Source organism: Psammomys obesus, unplaced genomic scaffold (assembly GCF_907164565.1).
Source record: "Psammomys obesus unplaced genomic scaffold, mPsaObe1.curated_primary_1811, whole genome shotgun sequence".
Lineage (NCBI taxonomy): Eukaryota > Metazoa > Chordata > Mammalia > Rodentia > Muridae > Psammomys > Psammomys obesus.
Genome location: NW_026585504.1, coordinates 9,669,781 through 9,688,168, shown reverse-complemented (window position 1 = coordinate 9,688,168; position 18,388 = coordinate 9,669,781). Strand labels below are relative to the sequence as shown.

Sequence of the window (18,388 nt, the reverse complement as noted above, 5' to 3'; positions counted from 1 at the left end):
CTCTCAGCTCCTGGTGAGCAGAGGGCGAAGTAAACATTGGCCTCTTAGGGGCTCCTGGATCTCATTTGTGTCAGGAACATTTCTGGCCTTCGAACCTTAATCCCTCCACTAATGCAATAGGATCCCTGGGCTGGGCTGTGAAAACTGAGCCCGTGGTATTATGATTGTAAACCCAGCCCCCACCACCACCACCACAGGTGCCGTGCTGCACCTGTGAGGCTGGCCCACTGCCATAGGTACCTGTACCCTTAACTCTGTGCTTGTGAGGCTGCCCTCACCGTGAGCTGCTGATCCTTCCCTGGTGGAGGTCACTTGTTTAAACAGAGATAATGCTGTGTGCAAAACACAGCCCTAAGCCCTGTGGAGGATGCAGACATGTCTGGTCTCCAAGGAAGACACAGGTAATAACCAAAGAGAGAGGGCTAGTAGACACAGGCATGAACTGCCTGTGTGGGAAGGGGACTGAGCGTGGCCCGCACGTGGAACAAGTAAGGCCTTGAATTCACACACCTCTCCATGTTGTCTCGATGGTCTGTGTACCGATTATTGCAGAGTGGAAACAAGTACTTTCCAAGGCTGGGATGTTTTAGCCTCAGAGTCCTCATGAAAGAGGGCTGAAACCTGACAGTCTTTTCTGAGAATAACATCTTATGGGCAGGGGAACCCATTAAGTATTAGGGAATGGTTGGTAATCAGCATTCCAGAACAGCAGCCAACGTAAGTGAGAACTGCCCCTGGCAAACACAGAATTTACCTCCTGACAGGTACCTGGTAACTGTGAAAGAGAACTCAGTGACCTGTTGGCCCGTAAAGCTGATGATGAGATTGTATTTCTAAGCAGTCAGAACACCCAGGACTTAACGAGTGCAAAGCCTCTTAAACCACTTGGAGTAGAGGACTCTGTCCACTCTCCACACATTCTCCTCAGAGAGACAGCTCAAGAGACCCATTTTCTTCAGTGACAATCTCTGTCCACCTCTCTAGCTAGAAAGCCACAATGAGCTTCACTACCTAAGTCCTTTGACCAATCAAGGTCCTTAAAAAGCAAGTCTATACTTACTATTTCCTGAGCTGCTTCTAGCTCCTTCTCCATGGAACCAAGTCAAAGTTTATTTTAATCAGCCTTCTAGCTACCACAGTCCTTCCTTCTTAGAGGAGGCCAGCAGCTAGTCTCTCTCTCCCTTTTTCTCTCTCTCTCCTCTCTCTGTTCTCTCTCCTCTCTCTGCTATATTCCAAAGTCCATTCTCTAGGAGGTAATGAAAGAGTAGGAGGCTGAGGCAGGTGGACCACTACAAGTTGAAGGCCAGCCTGGAGTGCAGAGCGAGACCCTGTATCGATGACAAGTAAAGAAGCAGGATGGTAGGAAAGGGGGGGGGGGGGGGAAGAGCAGCAGCAGCAGCAGCAGCGCCACCTTGGCCCTGCTGACTTAAGCAGATAAATTACCTTTTGATGAGAAAGGGGAGTGCTTGTTATCTGGCACATCTGTGCTGACCCAGGCTGGTTTCTGTTCAAATAAAGGTACATTTAACAAATGTTACCTGCCTTTTCTACCAAGCTATCATCTCCTAGTGAAGATAATTTGCCTTATAAACTCACCATTTGCCTTAAAACTGTCATTGGTTGAGCCGTCTCTGCAGGTGTCTGACGGGGGCAGGTAAATAAAGGAAGCAGCGTGGTCCCCTCAACAGCTCTGACTGTCACTAGGCCTGCTTTGGGTCCTCACACAGAGAACGGCTTTTTCTTTCTGAATTTCATTTACAGCAAAATCTCTTCCTCTCGGGTGACCTGAGCAGCTAGAAGCCAGCTTACCCCTCATTCCCTTCCTATCCTTTTGAGACAGTTCATCACATTAGTTCAACTGCAACAAGTTTTGTGATTCCAGGTGTACCTGGTAAATGAGGTCCAGACTTCTCTCTACTCTCTGACATTGTTGCTCTTTAACTGTGGGAAATCCCCCCTCCACTCTGCCCCATCCCAATTGCATTCCCTGGTTTCTTCACTGCCACATAAGAGCTATTGCTTTATCAAGAGAAACACCCAGAATCCTTTGGTAGCAGAATGTGTCCATTTCTGACAGTTTTCCATTAGCACATCCCATCTGGAAATGCCCTGACACTCACCAGCCCCATAAGAAAACTACTAACACTTTACACTATGTGTGAATTAAATGTTGGCATTGCCTGGTTCATCTGGTTGCTTCGTCTTGCCTGGAATCAAAATGGGGAAATACACGTTTTTATTATTAAACCAGCATTCCAGACTATAATGCTTATGCTGCCAAAAGACAGGGTTATGTCTGTGAGTAGTAGAAAAGGCACACACTAAGATGGATTTGTGACTGACACGAACATGAAATATAATTAGGGCAACTATCACAATGTATAATCTGAATACAACAAATACATAAATACAAGCTCTCAAAAGGTTAACATTGTCCACTTCCTCTTTGTTACCACAGAAACCAAATGACCGTGACCACAAAGTGAAGATAGCGCTGGGAAATGGCCTACGGGGAGATGTGTGGAGAGAGTTTATCAGGAGATTTGGGGACATTAATGTTTATGAGTTCTACGCTGCCACGGAAGGCAATATTGGATTTCTGAATTATCCGAGAAAAATTGGTGCTGTCGGAAGAGCAAACTATCTACAAAGAGTTAAGTACACTGAAAAAAAAAAAAAATGAGTGTATGGGTAGCTAGCTTTCAGAATAGATTCCCTCAAAGCTGTGTCATGACGTAACACCAAAACCATGTCCTCAGTGTCACCAAGAGAAATTTGCCCATTCTCCATAATGATTGAGTTCACCTCATACTCAGCAGCAACTCATAGCTTTTAGCATTTAAAATCTGTATGATTTCTTCCTCCCTTTAGTCATACATATACAGGGGTGAAAAACTTGAAAGTTACCCTTTTCATACGTTTATTATACACTGTGAAGTGCAGTATTTCCCTTTAATCGAGGTGTGCGTGGAAAATCACATGGGGAATTCTCTATGTATATAGTTACAGGTTCCCAACCTACCACCTTTGGATTTGGTGGTTCTGAGATAAAAGCTGTGCAGGGTTAAGACCATCAGCCCAGACCTTCAAGAGAACTGAGATGTTCTGGTTGACACACGTGTACTCCTTATAGGTCCACCAGAAAGATGTGACTTATTTCTCTTCTCTCTCTATCTCTATCTCTCTCTTTCTCTTTCTCTCTCTCTCAGTTATTTTATAGCCTGGGGACCCTCAAGAGTCTGTTTTCCTTGGTGGTCAGTCGGTCAGTCATTCCAAGTTTAACCCATGTATATTGACCCTCCACTGGCCTTTGCGGTCCTTGTCCTCATCGTGTCTGACTGGGAAATAGCCACAGCACAGCTCTGAGACGACTTCGTCCCCAGGGACTGACCAATGAAGCAATGAGAACAGTAGTCCATATGCTAAGTACTGTGGCTCTGAAAGGCAGATCCAAGCGGCGCCGCATGCTCGCTGAGTCCCTTGAGAAGTTAGTTACATTCCTTAGGCCTCAGTTCCAACATCTTAAAACAGATAAAAGCAAAAGATCGAGCCCATCGCCTATCCTCTGAGTTATTTATGCAAAATCCCTGTAATAATCTTAGACTTTCAGCCTTCCGTTTCTTATACTCTGGTTGGGGCACAAGGCATTCCCCAGTCCAAGGACCCTCTCCAGCGATGACACCAAACCCGCACTGTCCAGCTCACTCCCTGACCCCTGGACCTATGCTATCCACTACTGTAGCCTCTAGCTATATGCAAATATTTAACTGTCAATAAAGGGAAATTTTTAATTCAGCCATTGACAGTAACTGCTGCCTCTCGAGTGATGAGCAGGCATGTGTCAGGGACAGCACCCGCAGCAGGGCAGACAGCTGTAGCATCGTTACTGTCCCACTGAGCTACACTGTGACAGGCTGGAATGTTAGTGTCAGGCTGACGGGACCAGCCAGCCGGGGCTGACCACAGCAAGCTGGCGGGGTTGCCATGGTTGACCTCAGAGAGGGGACTTCTATAGAAATGTGTTTTCTACTAATCTTCTTGCTCACCACTAGCCCTTGTTTTCTCATCCGTTGGTTGTCACATCTTTAATCTTTAAAAAGTATCAGGGTATCTCAGCAGTTAATGCGGAAAGAAACATTAATTACAGTGACAAGGTTTTTGATGCTCTTATAAACTAAATCAGTGTACGCTGTGTTAAGGTGGAGTTGGGTTTGTGCTTTAACTTTGGTTTTAGTTTGGTAGTGCAGGGATTGAACCCGAGGCCTTGCACATGCTAGACAGGCATTTACCACCAAGCCACAACCCAGCTCCCCCCCCCCCTTTTTTTTAAAGTTTTTTTTCAAGACAGGTTTTCTCTGTGTAGCCTTGGATGTCCTGAATTTGCTTTGTAGACCAGGCTGGCCTCAAATTCACAGCGATCCACCTGTCCCTACTTCCCCAAGTGCTGGGATTAAAGGTGTGTGCCACCATGCTCGGCAACTCAGCCGTTTTTAAAACTTTTATTTTAGGATAAGCTCTTACTAGGTTTGCCATACTTCAGCACCCCTACACACGCATACACACACACACACACACCCCAATTACAGATATGTACCTAAATGTGTACCTAACAGATATCCCCTAACTATGATAGCATTTTAATAACTTCATAGTTGTGGCCTGAAGTAATTTTCCCTTTGATTCTTAGATATATGTGTCCCTGGAGATGAGGGTACCAGCCATCTGATGGTAACATATTAACACACAATTAGATAAGACTAAATTCGTTTGTGATCTGTCCGCCAAAAGAGAATGTTCCTAACCATTTTATTTATAATAGACCAAAACTAGAAATAACCCAAGTACTCATTTAAAATACCCATTAAACAGAATAAATATAGTATAGTTATACAAGAGAAAATTGAATGTCAATAAAAATGGGCCAGTAAGGCCAGAGGTAAGCCCGGCGGTGGGGCCTTTGTACAGCTTGTATATCTGGATCTGGGTGGTTATTACAGATGTGAAATTCTACCAATGCTGTTCACTGAAGGTTTCTGTTGTATGTGTCCTTTCTGCAGTCTTTGTAGTCAAGCAAGCATGTGAAAAACTGCAAAACTCAGTGGATGTGCTCAAATGATATTTTTAATTTTGGCAGAAAATTGTAAGATATGAGCTGATTAAGTATGACGTGGAGAAGGATGAGCCCGTCCGTGACGCAAATGGATATTGCATCAAAGTCCCCAAAGGTACTGTATGGATTTTTTTAATGCAATAAACTGTGCACGAAAATTATCCTTAGCAACATTTAAGAGCTAACATTTAAGAACTAGCTAGAATTACCAATATATTTTATTAAAATTAGTGGGGGAAACATGTTTATTGAAGTGTCTCAAAAATGCCTAAATTACAGAAGGGACTGGTTTGCCTTAACCTGTAATTACACGTTTAAGTCCGTTGAACACCTTGCCTGTAAGATCCCTGTGTAAAGGTCTAGACAGCTTTATGTGGCCCTTGTGCTGATGTCTATGCATTTGTCTAATTATGTGTAGGAATCATCACTGAGCATCCCCAGCTGGGGATCAAGTTCAAACACAGCAGCCTAGGTGGGACATTTCACATTCAACCACAGCACGGCATACATGAGCACTGATATAAGAAATGACACTCCTTATGGCCGGCTCATTGCCGGCGGGCTGTCGATAAGCTATCAGTTTTAAGACAAAGATGATGATAAAGTGTACTTATCTCCTCACACACATTAAAAAAAAACAACAACATTTACCCTCTTCTGTCTCAGGTGAGGTTGGACTCTTGGTCTGCAAAATCACACAGCTCTCACCATTTAGTGGCTACGCTGGAGGGAAGGCTCAGACGGAAAAGAAAAAGCTCAGAGATGTCTTCAAGAAAGGAGACCTCTATTTCAACAGCGGGGATCTCCTGATGATCGATCGGGAAAACTTCATCTATTTTCACGACAGAGTTGGAGATACGTTCCGGTTGGTTTCTCTGAATTATTGATCCCAAAACAAATACATGCACACAGTTTGGCCTATTCCTAAGTCAGAATCAGATGCCACTTTCCCGAGATGCTTCCTTTTTTTCTGTCTCTTGCGTGCCATTTCACCTCCTCCATTCCCAGAGAATAAGGAGTGAAATACGAAGGGTCTTTCTACAACACAAATGAAACTAAAGGAGGGACATCTCTTCCTTGTCTCTGGAGCCCAAAGTCCACCCAGCTGTTCCTTCATGTCCTGCATGTTTAGTGGCTGCCATTAGGGTAGCCGGAGCTTTTTCACTATTTTCTAATCATACAGCTTTTCGCTCTTAGGGTAAAACAAGTGCAGATTAATGGGAAGTTGATCTGGTTGAGGAAGTGAGATGTTCAAAGCCTTTATTCCACTCCCTTCTGTCCTCCATCTCCAACCAAATGGTTTCCCACAAAGCCCTCAGGCTAGCATGAGGAAGTCTGGGAGTCATTTTGGTAAATGGTGACATGAGTTGCCAACAATAGCTCAGTCCTCCAGCTCGTGGCTGAGGGTTCCTTCCTGTGTGAATCTCCTGAGATAGGAACGCCCCCAGAAGGACCTACAACCTTGAGCGAGTGAGTCAAGAAAGCATGGAACCTGGCTGACTACAGTAGAAAGATCAAGGTTAAATGAGAACCACACTCCAGACTCACCATAGCCCTGGCCACCGATATTACCGTTTTTTTTAATTGTCTTACAAAAGTAACAGATTTTGTTTGAAAAAAATACCATAAGTTAATCATTCTTTCGCCCATTTCCTGAGAGTCTGGTTGACCTTCAGCACTTATTCTACCCCTAAAATTCTCTGTCTTGGGGAATTTTATGCCACCCTCATTAAGAAGTCACTTCGGGAAGCTGAGGAGCCAGCTAATACAGCCCTGGCCTTGCAAGTGTCAGGACAGGGCAGGGCAGGACAGGAGCACAGTTCAGTAAATCTGGGTTTGATGGCACATGTTGGTAATCTAACCCTGAGGAGGCAGAAACAGGCAAATCCCTGAGCCTGCTGGCCAGTCAACCACCCTTGCCAATTTGTTGAGCTCCAAATTGGTGAGATATCTTTTAAAGAGTGGACAGTGCCTGAGGACAGACACTCAAGGTTTTCCTCTGGCCTACATGCACACACTTGCACAAAATACACATACATACACATCTTCCAAAGGTCCTGAGTTCAATTCCCGGCAACCACATGATGGCTCACAACCATCTATAATGAGATCTGGTGCCCTCTTCTGGCACGCAGGCACATATGCAGACAGAACACTATATAATAAATAAATAGATCTTTTTTAAAAATCATTATAATCTATGTAATAAAAGCGTACTTTTTTCTTTTTAGCTAAAAGCTTTGTTATTGTGAGAACTTGAAATATAACTATGAAATTCTGCCCAAGAAATTTACTAACTGAATTAAATTAGGTATTAAAGAAGAAAAGTGAGAGGCCTAAACAAAGCGAAAAGAAGTTGAGACTCATTTCTGACATCCAGTGACTTTCTTAGCCAGCGCTGGCTTCCATGTCTGAACACAGTGCTAGTTATTATGCCTTGTGTGACGAGATCGAAACCCCACATCCTATTCTCCAGGTCTACACCCTTTTGCTTCCAACAGAGTGCAACAAGTGAGGTGAGGGTGTTAAGAGCCAGAATGGGAAGACCGGCCCCCTCAGTGAGGTCAGAAAGAAATGCTGACCGGAAAACAAGCGTGGCCTCGACTAACCCTGCCTTCTCTCCCAGGTGGAAAGGAGAGAACGTAGCTACCACGGAAGTTGCTGACATAGTAGGGCTGGTCGACTTTGTTGAGGAAGTCAACGTCTATGGAGTGCCCGTGCCAGGTACGACACTATGAAATCTGTGTGAACCCAGTCAGGCACTGAAGAGAATTGTAGCAGCTAACCAAAGTTTGTCTTTCGCCCTCCTGCCGCCTGGATGATAAAGCAGCGGTCAGCCAGAGGGGGCTAGAGAGTGTGTCTCTCTGTTTCATGCACCAGTGTCAGAGTAATTCAGTGTGTGTGAATTGGCCTGCCTCTGGATTTCAGCGACTGCTTAATTTAGGGTTCTTAAGCTGGGGAGGCCTCCAAGTTTTGGGGTCTCTGTTTGGCATACCTTGAGAGTTTGAGCGCTACAGAGTGGAGTATTGCCTCTGAAGCTGGAGATGTAAGTAGGAACGATTCAGTTTCTAAAGAGAAAGTTGGGAAGGGGCATATTTGTTCAGCTTCTTCTTGTAAGCAGTTTCCTAAAACCAGACCAGACCCTGAGTGCAGAATTATCACAGAGCCACTGAGGGCAGCCACAGATCTGCCTCCACCAGCAGAGTGGGAAGAAGCCTGGCTTCAACACCTTCTGGCTATTTCACAAGTCCCTCAAATTAGGGATAACACTGGCCTTGCAGTTGAAATTATCAGAACCCGTTTATTTTACTTTCATAAATATCGAGTGTATTTATTAAATGTATACGAGGGTTGCTGTATCAGTCGTGTTAATTGTAGATATTAGAGAGGATTAAATTCTTCAAGTCAGTGGCCAAATATAAGGTGTCGGGCTATTATTGTCTCGAAAACTGAGTTTGGAGGATTCTCACCCTTTATTCAAAGTAGCAATCAAAGGGCCTTTCCCTGCCCACTGACAGGGCCACATATCTGACCAAAATGAAGATGCCACCAAAGCCCCACTTGGCAAACCAATGTGTTTGATTGGGGTCACTTACAGGAATGTGGGTGAAGGTTACTTCCAGGAGCAGAAATGACTCAAAGACAGCTGCATCACCGAGGCCCACCCCAGCACGGGTGACAGCTCCCGAAGCTGGGGACCCGGAGCGCACTGAACAGCCTGCAGGCAGCCCAACAGGCTGGAGAGTGTCCTGTCTGGGTGCCTCCGTTGGTCTAAACATCTTCCAGACAGCCTGGCTGGTTTCTTCTTCTCCCAGGAAGATGTTCTGGTCTGACACTCTTTTTTTGTACTTTGGCTTGCCTGTGAGTGAGTCTCAGCAGTCTTTATTGCTCAGTCTGGCAGAGCCTAGCGAATCTGGTAAATTTCAGGGACTTCCTGAAACCATTTTAGGTTGTTTACCTTGCAACACCTGCTCATTTATCTTCGTGAAAGTCTTTTTCCATACAATTACATATTATTTATATAGTATATTCTCCCTATATGCCATTCTCTCTCATCCCTTTGCCACCCAGATTTCTACTCTCATGTCATATATACATACATATAATATATATTATTATATTATATATAATATATATTGGTGATTCCTGGATTATACATAATATATATATTCCTGGATTATATATATATATATAACCAATGAGAAAAAAAATACATGACATTTGCTCTTTTGAAATTGATTTAATTCACTTACAATAGTTATCTCCAATTTTGTCCATCTTTCTGCAAACCTCAGTCTTCACCGTGGCTGAAAAATATCTCATTGCGTACATACACTGCATTTTCTTACTCCTTGGGTTGTTTCCATAACTCATCTGTTGTGAACTGTGCTGTAATCTCACTGATGAGCAAATGTCTCTGCGATGGATTGGAGACCTTTGAGTAAGCACACAGGAGTGGGTTAGATGGGCCCCTTGTTAGATCTGCTTTTAGTTTTGCTCAAGAAACCACCATACTGATTTCCATAGTAGCTGGACTGATTTACATTCCCATCAGCCACAGAATGGGTATTTTCTTACCTGTTTCCCTGTGATCTAATGACAGTGATGCAATGGAAAGCACAGCCACATCTCGGGTCCCAGAGTCTTGACAGGGTGCAGAATATTCCCCAATGTGTCTGGAGGAAAGTGCAGCAGACCTGCTCAGTAACACCAGTGTCCACGTCATGGTGTCAGTCACCGTGACACCCCAGTCTCTTATAGCCCCCTCTTAGAGTGGTGGGTATGCTTCTATGTGCTGAATCTTAAATTTTTTCTTAAGTAGCTGAGAAAAATCTGGAACGTGGGTTGAAAGAACAATATTCCTGAAAGAGGAGTCCCAGACAGGCAGCATCACCACACCCGAGAACTTACTAAAGCTGAGATGTGTCCATCCACCCAGACCTGCTGAATGGGTGGTTCCAGAAAGCTGTGCTTTTTTTTTAAATTTTCTAGCACAGTGGTTCTCAGCCTTCCTAATGCTGTGACCCTGTAATACAGTTCCTTTTGTTGTGGTGACTCCCAGCCATACAATTATTTTCATTGCTCCTTCATAACCATAAATCTACTACTGTTGCGAATCATAATGTAACTATTCTGGCATGCAGACTGTTTTATATGAGACCCCAGTGAAAGGTACCTCCACACACAGGATCACAATCCACAGGTTGAGAACTACCGCTCTAGTGACTTAAAAACACTAGGTTAGGGGCGTGGCTCACCGGCAGCGTGTCTTCACAGGCTCTGGGTCTGTCCCCAGTTCTCCCACACACAGCATACACACGACATTCAAGTCTGATTTAGTCACAATGAAAATGCCCCTAACATGTCTGGTAATTGGGCAACATTGTGATTATTACACTAACCACCACTGAACTGGTGAAAAAGACGAATTTCATACGTCACACAACTTTTTAAAAACAGTTACAGGCATGATGGTGTACAGTTGTGACCTCGGCACTCGGCAGGCTGAAGTGTAAGTCACTTCAAGGTCAACTTGAGCCATGTAATGAGTTCTGGGCTAGCAGGGGCTATATATAGTGAGATCCCATCTCAAAAAAAAAAAAAGGTACAAACAGCAAAAATTCCACTGAAGTATGAAAGGCACTGAAGCCTTTCTCAAAATATGGCCAGTCTCACAGTCACCTGGGAATTTTTGTGAATCCCTGAGCTAATGCATCAGAACTTCTAGGACTTGGGATCCAGAATCTTCCAAGCAAGCCTGTCAGTTAGCATTGCAGAACATGGAAGAGGCTGTCAGAGTGCTCCCTGTCATTCAGAAAGAGGAGCAACTAAAACAGTTTGAAATGGTCAGGAAGAGTACATTGCCTGGGAAACCCCCATAGCCAGAGGGACCAACCATCAAATGGGCTCACTTCCAGATGATGGACCCTCTTCCATCTGAGAATCCTGAAAGAAGTCTTACCGTAGTGAAAGGCTAGAGCGGAACTCCGAAGTTCTGTCCAGCTTCAGATTCTCAATGGCCTACTGACTGCCATCCAGCATTCTAACCAGCATGCCTAGCCGACAGTGGACACCTAAGCTGGAAATGCAGCAGGCCCTGCTCAAGGCAGGCGTCCTCGTGCAGGCGGTGAGAACCTTGGTTCTCACTTTTGCACCGGAGACGAAGTGTTCGTTTGGGACCTAGAATGGAGGCGTCACACAAGAACAGTCCGGGTGCTCTCTAGAACTTCCAGTTCTCAATAAACCTTTCCGTGTTGGTGAAAAATATCCAGTGGAGTAGCCAACAGTCGCAGTGTGGCTGCTAAGTACTTAAAATACAGGTAGCACAACTGAAATTTTGAATTTCTTCCTTTACTTAGTTATAATTGATTTCTTTTGTCTTGACAACCTGTGCGCGGACAGCGGCTGCTGTGTTAAATAGTACATCTCCCACGAATGGACCTGGAGCTGAGCTAGTCAAAGGCAACTCCTGGCAGTAAGCGCAGAAGCCTTGGGCCTAACAGGCCCACCTCCCTCCAGTGGCATTGCCACTACCGGGCATGGAGCAAGAGCCGTTCGGTGCAGTCTTTCTGCTGCATTAGCCCCACTGTAATCCCAAGATCAGCTTCCTGGGGATGTTTGAAGTTCCTGAGACAGGTGTGTGGGACCTTAAGAAGAAAGGTCTGGAGAGAGAGAGAGAGAGAGAGAGAGAGAGAGAGAGAGAAGGTCTGGCACCATGCCTTCCTCCTTCAGCTCTGAAGGAAACTGAATGAGGATTTTTGTTTTGTTTTGTTTTGTTTTAATGTTTTTGTTGTTGTTTGCCTTCTTGAGAGCAATGGGTAAACATACAATCACCATGGGAGAGATTTCAAGCTCTGGGGCCCAGGTGACCAAGGACGTCTCCTTCTTCCTATCTGATTACAGTTAAGTAGTTCAGGGAAGTGGACCCGGGCTCCCACTGCGTCTGCTGGATCAGGAGAACATAGATATTAATACCTAGTTACCACTGTCCTCACAAGCAAACAATAGTAATTGTTGTAATCACCGCCACTAAGGGCCCTGCTGTTGAGTTCAGTTTTCTCTGTGCAGTGTAGGTTCCCTTGGGAGTACTGGGCAAGAACAGAAGGGCACACAGCAGCTCAACCCTGCACTGTCTCCACCCTCCTGCCCTGCAGCCTCTCGGAAACACAGCGAAGCAAAGCTGTTGGGAGCTTTGAGGGAATAAATAACTCTCAAAGGCAGTATCTGTGCCAACAGCACAACAGACCCAACATCGGGAGCTAAAATGACAGGTCCAGCTCAGTTAGTCACGACAGTGGAGCAAGGACTTTTGGCTGGAATCAGAAAAACAAAACACACACACACACACACACACACACACACACACACAAATTCAATTTAGCCACCAGCTCAGTTGCTGTCCCACAAGGAAAGCTCTGTCTCGCTGACTAAGAAGAATGATGGCTGCGACCACAGGAATCAAAGCCGGCCTGCCTGCCTGCATTAGTCTCTGGTGCTATTCCTTGCTGTATGACCTCGGACAAGCTGTTGAATGCCTTTAAATCTCAGTTTCTTCATCCTTGAGATAAACATCTGCGCCTCTTGATAAGGCCGTTGCTGTGGTTAAATGAGAATGCACTGAGCAGAGGTCATGACAAGTATCAAAGCCAATGTACATCTGTCATTGGTTTTATCACTTAGTTATTCATTATGTTTCTAAGAATGGCGTACTTACCATAGAACAATGCGGACACACATTTGAAATAAAAATTGGAATTATTTTTAAAAAACTGTTTGTGGTTGTCACCGTCTGTGCAGCTGTAGTCCTTTGACCTGGCAAAGCCTTGAGAATGAAGTTACCAGCTAATGAGGGGCACGGTGGCACACGCCTGTAATCCCAGCACTCAGGGAGGCAGAGGCAGGCAGATCTCTGTGAGTTCAAGGCCAGCCTGGTCTACAAAGTGAGTCCAGAACAGCCAAAGGCTTCATAGAGAAACCCTGTTTCGAAACCAAAAAATAAAGGGGGGGGGGGGAGGAAGGAAGGAAGGAAGGAAATGCCAGCTAATGTTTTCTTACTCCACTTCCAGGTCATGAGGGTCGAATTGGGATGGCCTCCATCAAGATGAAAGAAAATCATGAATTCAATGGAAAGAAACTCTTTAAACACATCTCGGAGTACCTGCCAAGCTACGCAAGGCCTCGGTTCCTGAGAATACAAGTGAGAAAACTTACCAAGTTCAAGTCTCTCCCAGGCACTGTCTTAGGGAACTGCCCCCCTTCTCCCATGCTTACCACATTTGCCAAATTTTAACCTATACACCGGACATCGTTCAGGAAGAAGTGCTGTAGTTCAGTAAGGACAGGAAATACCGGAAACAGAGCAAACAGAGGTCCCACCCCAATCTCTTCCTCCCTAAAATGACAGGCCAGTGCATTCACCTGCAGCCTCAGCAGAGAGCTAACAGTGTTTGATGAGGTGTCAAAGACACTCCAAATAGAAAGTATCTAGTTCTCCTGGTCTTGGTCCACTTTCCTTGTTTCTGTGTTAGCACCCAGAACCTGGCTTATGATAGGCAAGCACTCTGCCACTGAGATACATCCACAGCCGTGTTGTTTCCAGTTCTCAAGGATACAAAACCTGCTGAGGTCCTACACCTTGCTATAGGGCAGATTTTAGTTGAGCATCATCAGTCACTCGGACCTGTCGGACTGTCGCTGGAGTTGGTTTGAGGGCTTGGAGCCCTGCAGTCATGTACCTGAAGACCTGACAAAGTCTGAGGGTCTTGAGTAGTGCCGAGCGTGCAAGGCTACCCCCGTTGTCGCTTATAAAGGGCTGGGGTTTGCTCTGCGCGCAGGTGGTAAAGAGACGAACAAGAAATATTTTCAGACGTGTCTGATAACATTGACGGGAGGCTTTCGCCAAACAGACAGACCCGGAAAACAAAATCCCTTTGTGTCAGTGGCCCCTTTCCCCTTCCCCCTGAAGTCTTCCCAGGGGCCCCTCTGCTCAGAGTCTGCACACCGTTGGCAGCATTCCCCACAGGGGTTCCCAACGCTCCCAAAACCACGACCCTTTAAAACAGTTCCTCAGATTGTGGTGACCCCCCAACACCATACATTTATTTTCGTTGCTACTTCATAACTGAAATTTTGCCACTGTTACGAATTGTAATATAGATATACGATATGCAGAGTAGTTGACACGACCCCTGTGGGGTCATGACCCACAGGGTGAGAACCTCTGCTCTAAGGACCTAAATCTCTTACATAGGTCGCTGTGTGGAACTTCTGCACAGTGGGGGATGGGCAGTGTGAATACGGACTCAACTCTCACAGCAACACAGGAAGCCAGCATTCAGCCAGTCCCCGCCATCTCACCCCACCCCTGCACGCTGACTTATGTAAATCACAAGTAACATACCGATTGTGTCATCTTTTTCAGGATTCCATAGAGATCACTGGGACTTTTAAACACCGAAAGGTGATCCTGATGGAGGAGGGCTTTAATCCCACAGTCATCAAAGATGCCTTGTATTTCATGGATGACGCAGCAAAAACCTATGTGCCCATGACTGAGGACATTTATAATGCCATAAGTGCGAAAACCCTGAAGCTCTGAATATTGCCAGGTGGCTAGCGTATACCATTTCCAGAAAGAAACTCAATAGACCTAGCATAGCCACTTCATGTAATCCAACTTTAATTGGATTGAAGATTATAAAATGCGAATTTTTTTTAGAAAGTTATCCATTAAAACGACAGTTTGTTTTGTTTTTTTAAATTACATCTGAACCTTTGCAAGTAAGAAGATTTACAGACAATTATTTTTCAATGTGTGCCTGCCATTTGTCTTTGCAAGCCAAGCTTCCTGGAAAGAGGGCCTTATTTTTTTAAATACATAATAAACTATATGAATACTAATGTATGAGAGAGCACAGTCTCTTGTGTTTTTCTCTATTCTAATTGCATACTCCTCATCGTGTGTTTCAGAACAGAGCGTCATCAGCCATACACATGCTACTCATCTTGATAAAAAGTGGCAAAGGAGAGGGAGGGCAGGCCAGCAACAAACAGCAATGGGAGCCCAGCTCCACTCGTGCAGACATTAATTCAAGCTAGGAATGTCAGCTTAGTCTCTAAATGTGCTGTCCTAGTTACTTTCCTACTGCTGCAACAAAACACCATGACCAAGGCAACTGATCAAATAAAACATTTAACTTGGGTCCTCAACGGTTCCAGAGGGTTAGAGTCCTCTGACCATCATGGTGCAGAGCATGGTGGCAGGCAGGCAGGCAGGCAGGCGTGGTGCTGGACAGTAGCTGAGAGTTCAGACCTAATCTATAAGCATGAGACTGAGAAAGCCAACTAGGAATAGGGTAGGCTTTTGAAATCTCAAAGCTACCCCGAACCCCCGTGACACACCTCCTGCAACAAGGCCACGCCTCCTAATCCTTCCAAACAATTCTACCAGCTAGTATTCAAACATAGGAGTCCCTGGGCTTGGCGGGGGGGGGGGGGGTCATTATTATTCAAACCACCTCAGATGACTAAGGCTGAGGTACCCTAAGTCTACACTTAAAAGATGCTCAGTAAGGTTAGGGTTTTTTGTTTAGTCTTGGTTTTTGTTTGGTTTTGGTTTTCAGGGTTTTTTTTTGTTGGTGGGTGGGTAGGTGGTAGGTTGGTTGGTTTTGTTTTTTATTTTGTTGGTTTTGTTGCTGTTGCTTTTGCTACATTAGGAGTTACGAGAACATTTGCCCTCAGGATTCACATGTAAGCTATGGGGAAAGAAAGCAGTTGGTGAAAGTGTCTAACACAGCTGCTACTCCAGCTGTCTTATAGAAACGTATAGAAAGTCAGATTCTGTCTCTTAATTTGTTCAGAAACAAAATGCAGACTGAGGCAGGGCCCCAGGTGCTTGTGAGGCTGGGAGGACCCTTGAATAGCCAGGCTTTTCTGCTCTGTGATTATATTTTGTTGGAGGTGTTTGTTGACGATGTTTCCAGCTGGGATTTTGTTCCCAGCTGGAAGCTTATTCCACTCCGCAGCAAGTCTCCAGAGCATGAGTCTGCCCAAGGATGGCTTGGGACCCTCTGGGGAGCTCTTTGTCCCTACATTGGGCTGCCTTCCTTCAAGAGTGCAATCCTTTACTGCCACAGGTCCGAGCTGTGAGCTGTGACACCCTCAGAAGTAGGTCCGTGGCTGATGCACTCGGGACGTGTCCTTAACCTTAACTTAGGCCATCACAGCCACTGATTCTACATGCAAACAGTGAGACCCAGGTCACCCCTAGCCTGCCTAGAGGAAGCAAAGATTCCTTTCTAGAGGACCTCCTCAAATGACCAGGAGCTGTACCTGGCCATCCCGAACAGTGAAAAGAGTGGCCACCCTGACTCCAGATACGATACTAAAAAGAATGCTAGGAGCATTTCTAGTGCTCTCTCCACTCTTGTTTTTAAATTTATTTTACTTGTATGAATCCTTTACCTGCATCTATGTATGTGCACCAGAAGAGGGGGTCTGTTCCTCTGGAACTGCAGTTATGGAAGGTTGTGAGCCACTGTGTGAGTATTAGGAATTGAACGTCAGCAAGAGCGGCCAGCGCCCTGAATGACTGAGCCCTCCTCTCCGCTCTTGCAGTGACTTCTAAGAGGTCTGGTGACTCAAATCACTGCTTTTATTACCTTGAGTAGAACTCATTTCCTGAGCACCCAATGCGCGTAGGAGACTCCAGGACTGCCTATGGGAATGGATAGCTTGCATCTTTGTGCATTTGCTCAGTTATTTGGAGTGATTCTTGGTATTTTTCAGCACCTGGGAAAAATCCTGCCTTTTTTTTTTATTTTTTTTATTCATCCACCAGTGAAAACTTTAACCCAAGACTACGTTTAAGAGTTTAGTGTTTATGGAATCCTGTCAAAATAAACCAGGTTGTCAACAAAGGCAAGTCAAAGTGATGATGTCTCTGTCACCAGGGGCATCTTCTCAGGTAATAGGGTATCCTAATAAAACAGAATTTAGAATTTCTGCAGCTGCAGCCTGGTGAGTTCTGACCTCCCGTGATCCCTGCTTTAGATTTAGATTATCCAGCTAGAAAGTAAGCGCGGATGTTCTCAGACCCTGCTCCCTGAGCCTCCTCAGCCTCCCACTTCCCCCAGAATCCCCAGCTCAGGTCCAGTACCACCGCTCCACTGTGAATGGAGACACAGCAGCCTCAGTCTCTGGGTTGGCATGGGTAAGCCATCACCTGGGAGGGTTTTAAAGATTGATCTTTCTTCTTTTGCCAGGTTGTAACAGCGCCTGTACCTGGTGGTCTCTGACCCTAGCACAGCCAGCAGTGTCAATCCATGAAAGGCAAGAAGGAAGTCTGGTTCAACACTGCTCAGGAACCAGTGTTGCTTCAGACTTCAAGATCTGACCCCGAGCAGTTTATTTTAGGCGCTTATAAATATATCAAAATTTGGGGAAAAGTTTCTTGGTGATAAAAAAAACAAAACAAACAAAAAAAAAAACCCTCAATCCTGTGTGTACGATAAAGCTGAAGGCATGTACGTGTGACACTTCCTAAAGATGGGTTCTAAAGCTTGACTACACATGCGACATTTTAAGGGCCTGGGGAGGATCTGTTGTGGTCACACAGAAAACACGGAGTCACAAGGCTATGAACCACCTCTGCTCCCAGCCTTCTGGGGGAGTGTGGTGGGGACAAGCTTTACATCTTTCCCTTTGAAGACACACCCTTCATCTTTAACATTTCGGCCTTTCCTAGTGCTCCTGTGAACACAAGAACCTCTGAGCCTCCTCCACCTGCACAGGAGGGAATAAGGCATGGTGGAGCAGCTTTCTTCCAGACATAATGCGGCCAGTGCACCCATAGGTAGAGGAATTTTAATCCAGCAACATGGCTGGATTACATCCAAAGACTTTCTAGGTCCGTGTTGTCTTGCTGGAATGAAGACACGACCTCAGTACACACCATTAATCCCAAACAATGAAGATAAAGTTAGTTTGTCAAAGGAAGCACCCATGGTTGAGAATGATATCTAATTGAGAGGCAGACAAAAATGACAAATCAGAGAATGATTTGACAGAATAGGATACGCCCAACTCTCATGAAAATAGGGGGGAAAGAGAAGAGACTTAAGGGAGGGCAGCGCAGAGAGAAAGAGAGGTGGCTGTTTTACAGGGAGAGTTTTACAGAGGCAGGTTGAAGAGAAAACAAGCTAGACACAGGAAGACAGAAGGAGCCAAAGATTAGAATAGATTGCTAGAGTTATTCTGAGGCCAAGCAGAGCAATTCAG

The 18,388-nt window shown here is 45.2% G+C and overlaps 1 protein-coding gene across 1 annotated transcript in view; it reads left to right on the top strand.

Annotated features, from left to right (window-relative positions):
* Window positions 1-15,014, top strand: part of Slc27a2 (solute carrier family 27 member 2) — a 36,354-nt gene extending 21,340 nt beyond the window's left edge. Inside the window, exons 5-10 of the mRNA XM_055619708.1 lie at window positions 2,459-2,653; window positions 5,135-5,225; window positions 5,777-5,975; window positions 7,737-7,834; window positions 13,177-13,307; window positions 14,532-15,014. Of these exons, the coding sequence (XP_055475683.1) occupies window positions 2,459-2,653; window positions 5,135-5,225; window positions 5,777-5,975; window positions 7,737-7,834; window positions 13,177-13,307; window positions 14,532-14,708 (891 nt within the window). The 3' untranslated portion in view covers window positions 14,709-15,014. The remainder of the gene's footprint in view (window positions 1-2,458; window positions 2,654-5,134; window positions 5,226-5,776; window positions 5,976-7,736; window positions 7,835-13,176; window positions 13,308-14,531) is intronic.
* Window positions 15,015-18,388: the final 3,374 nt, after the last annotated feature.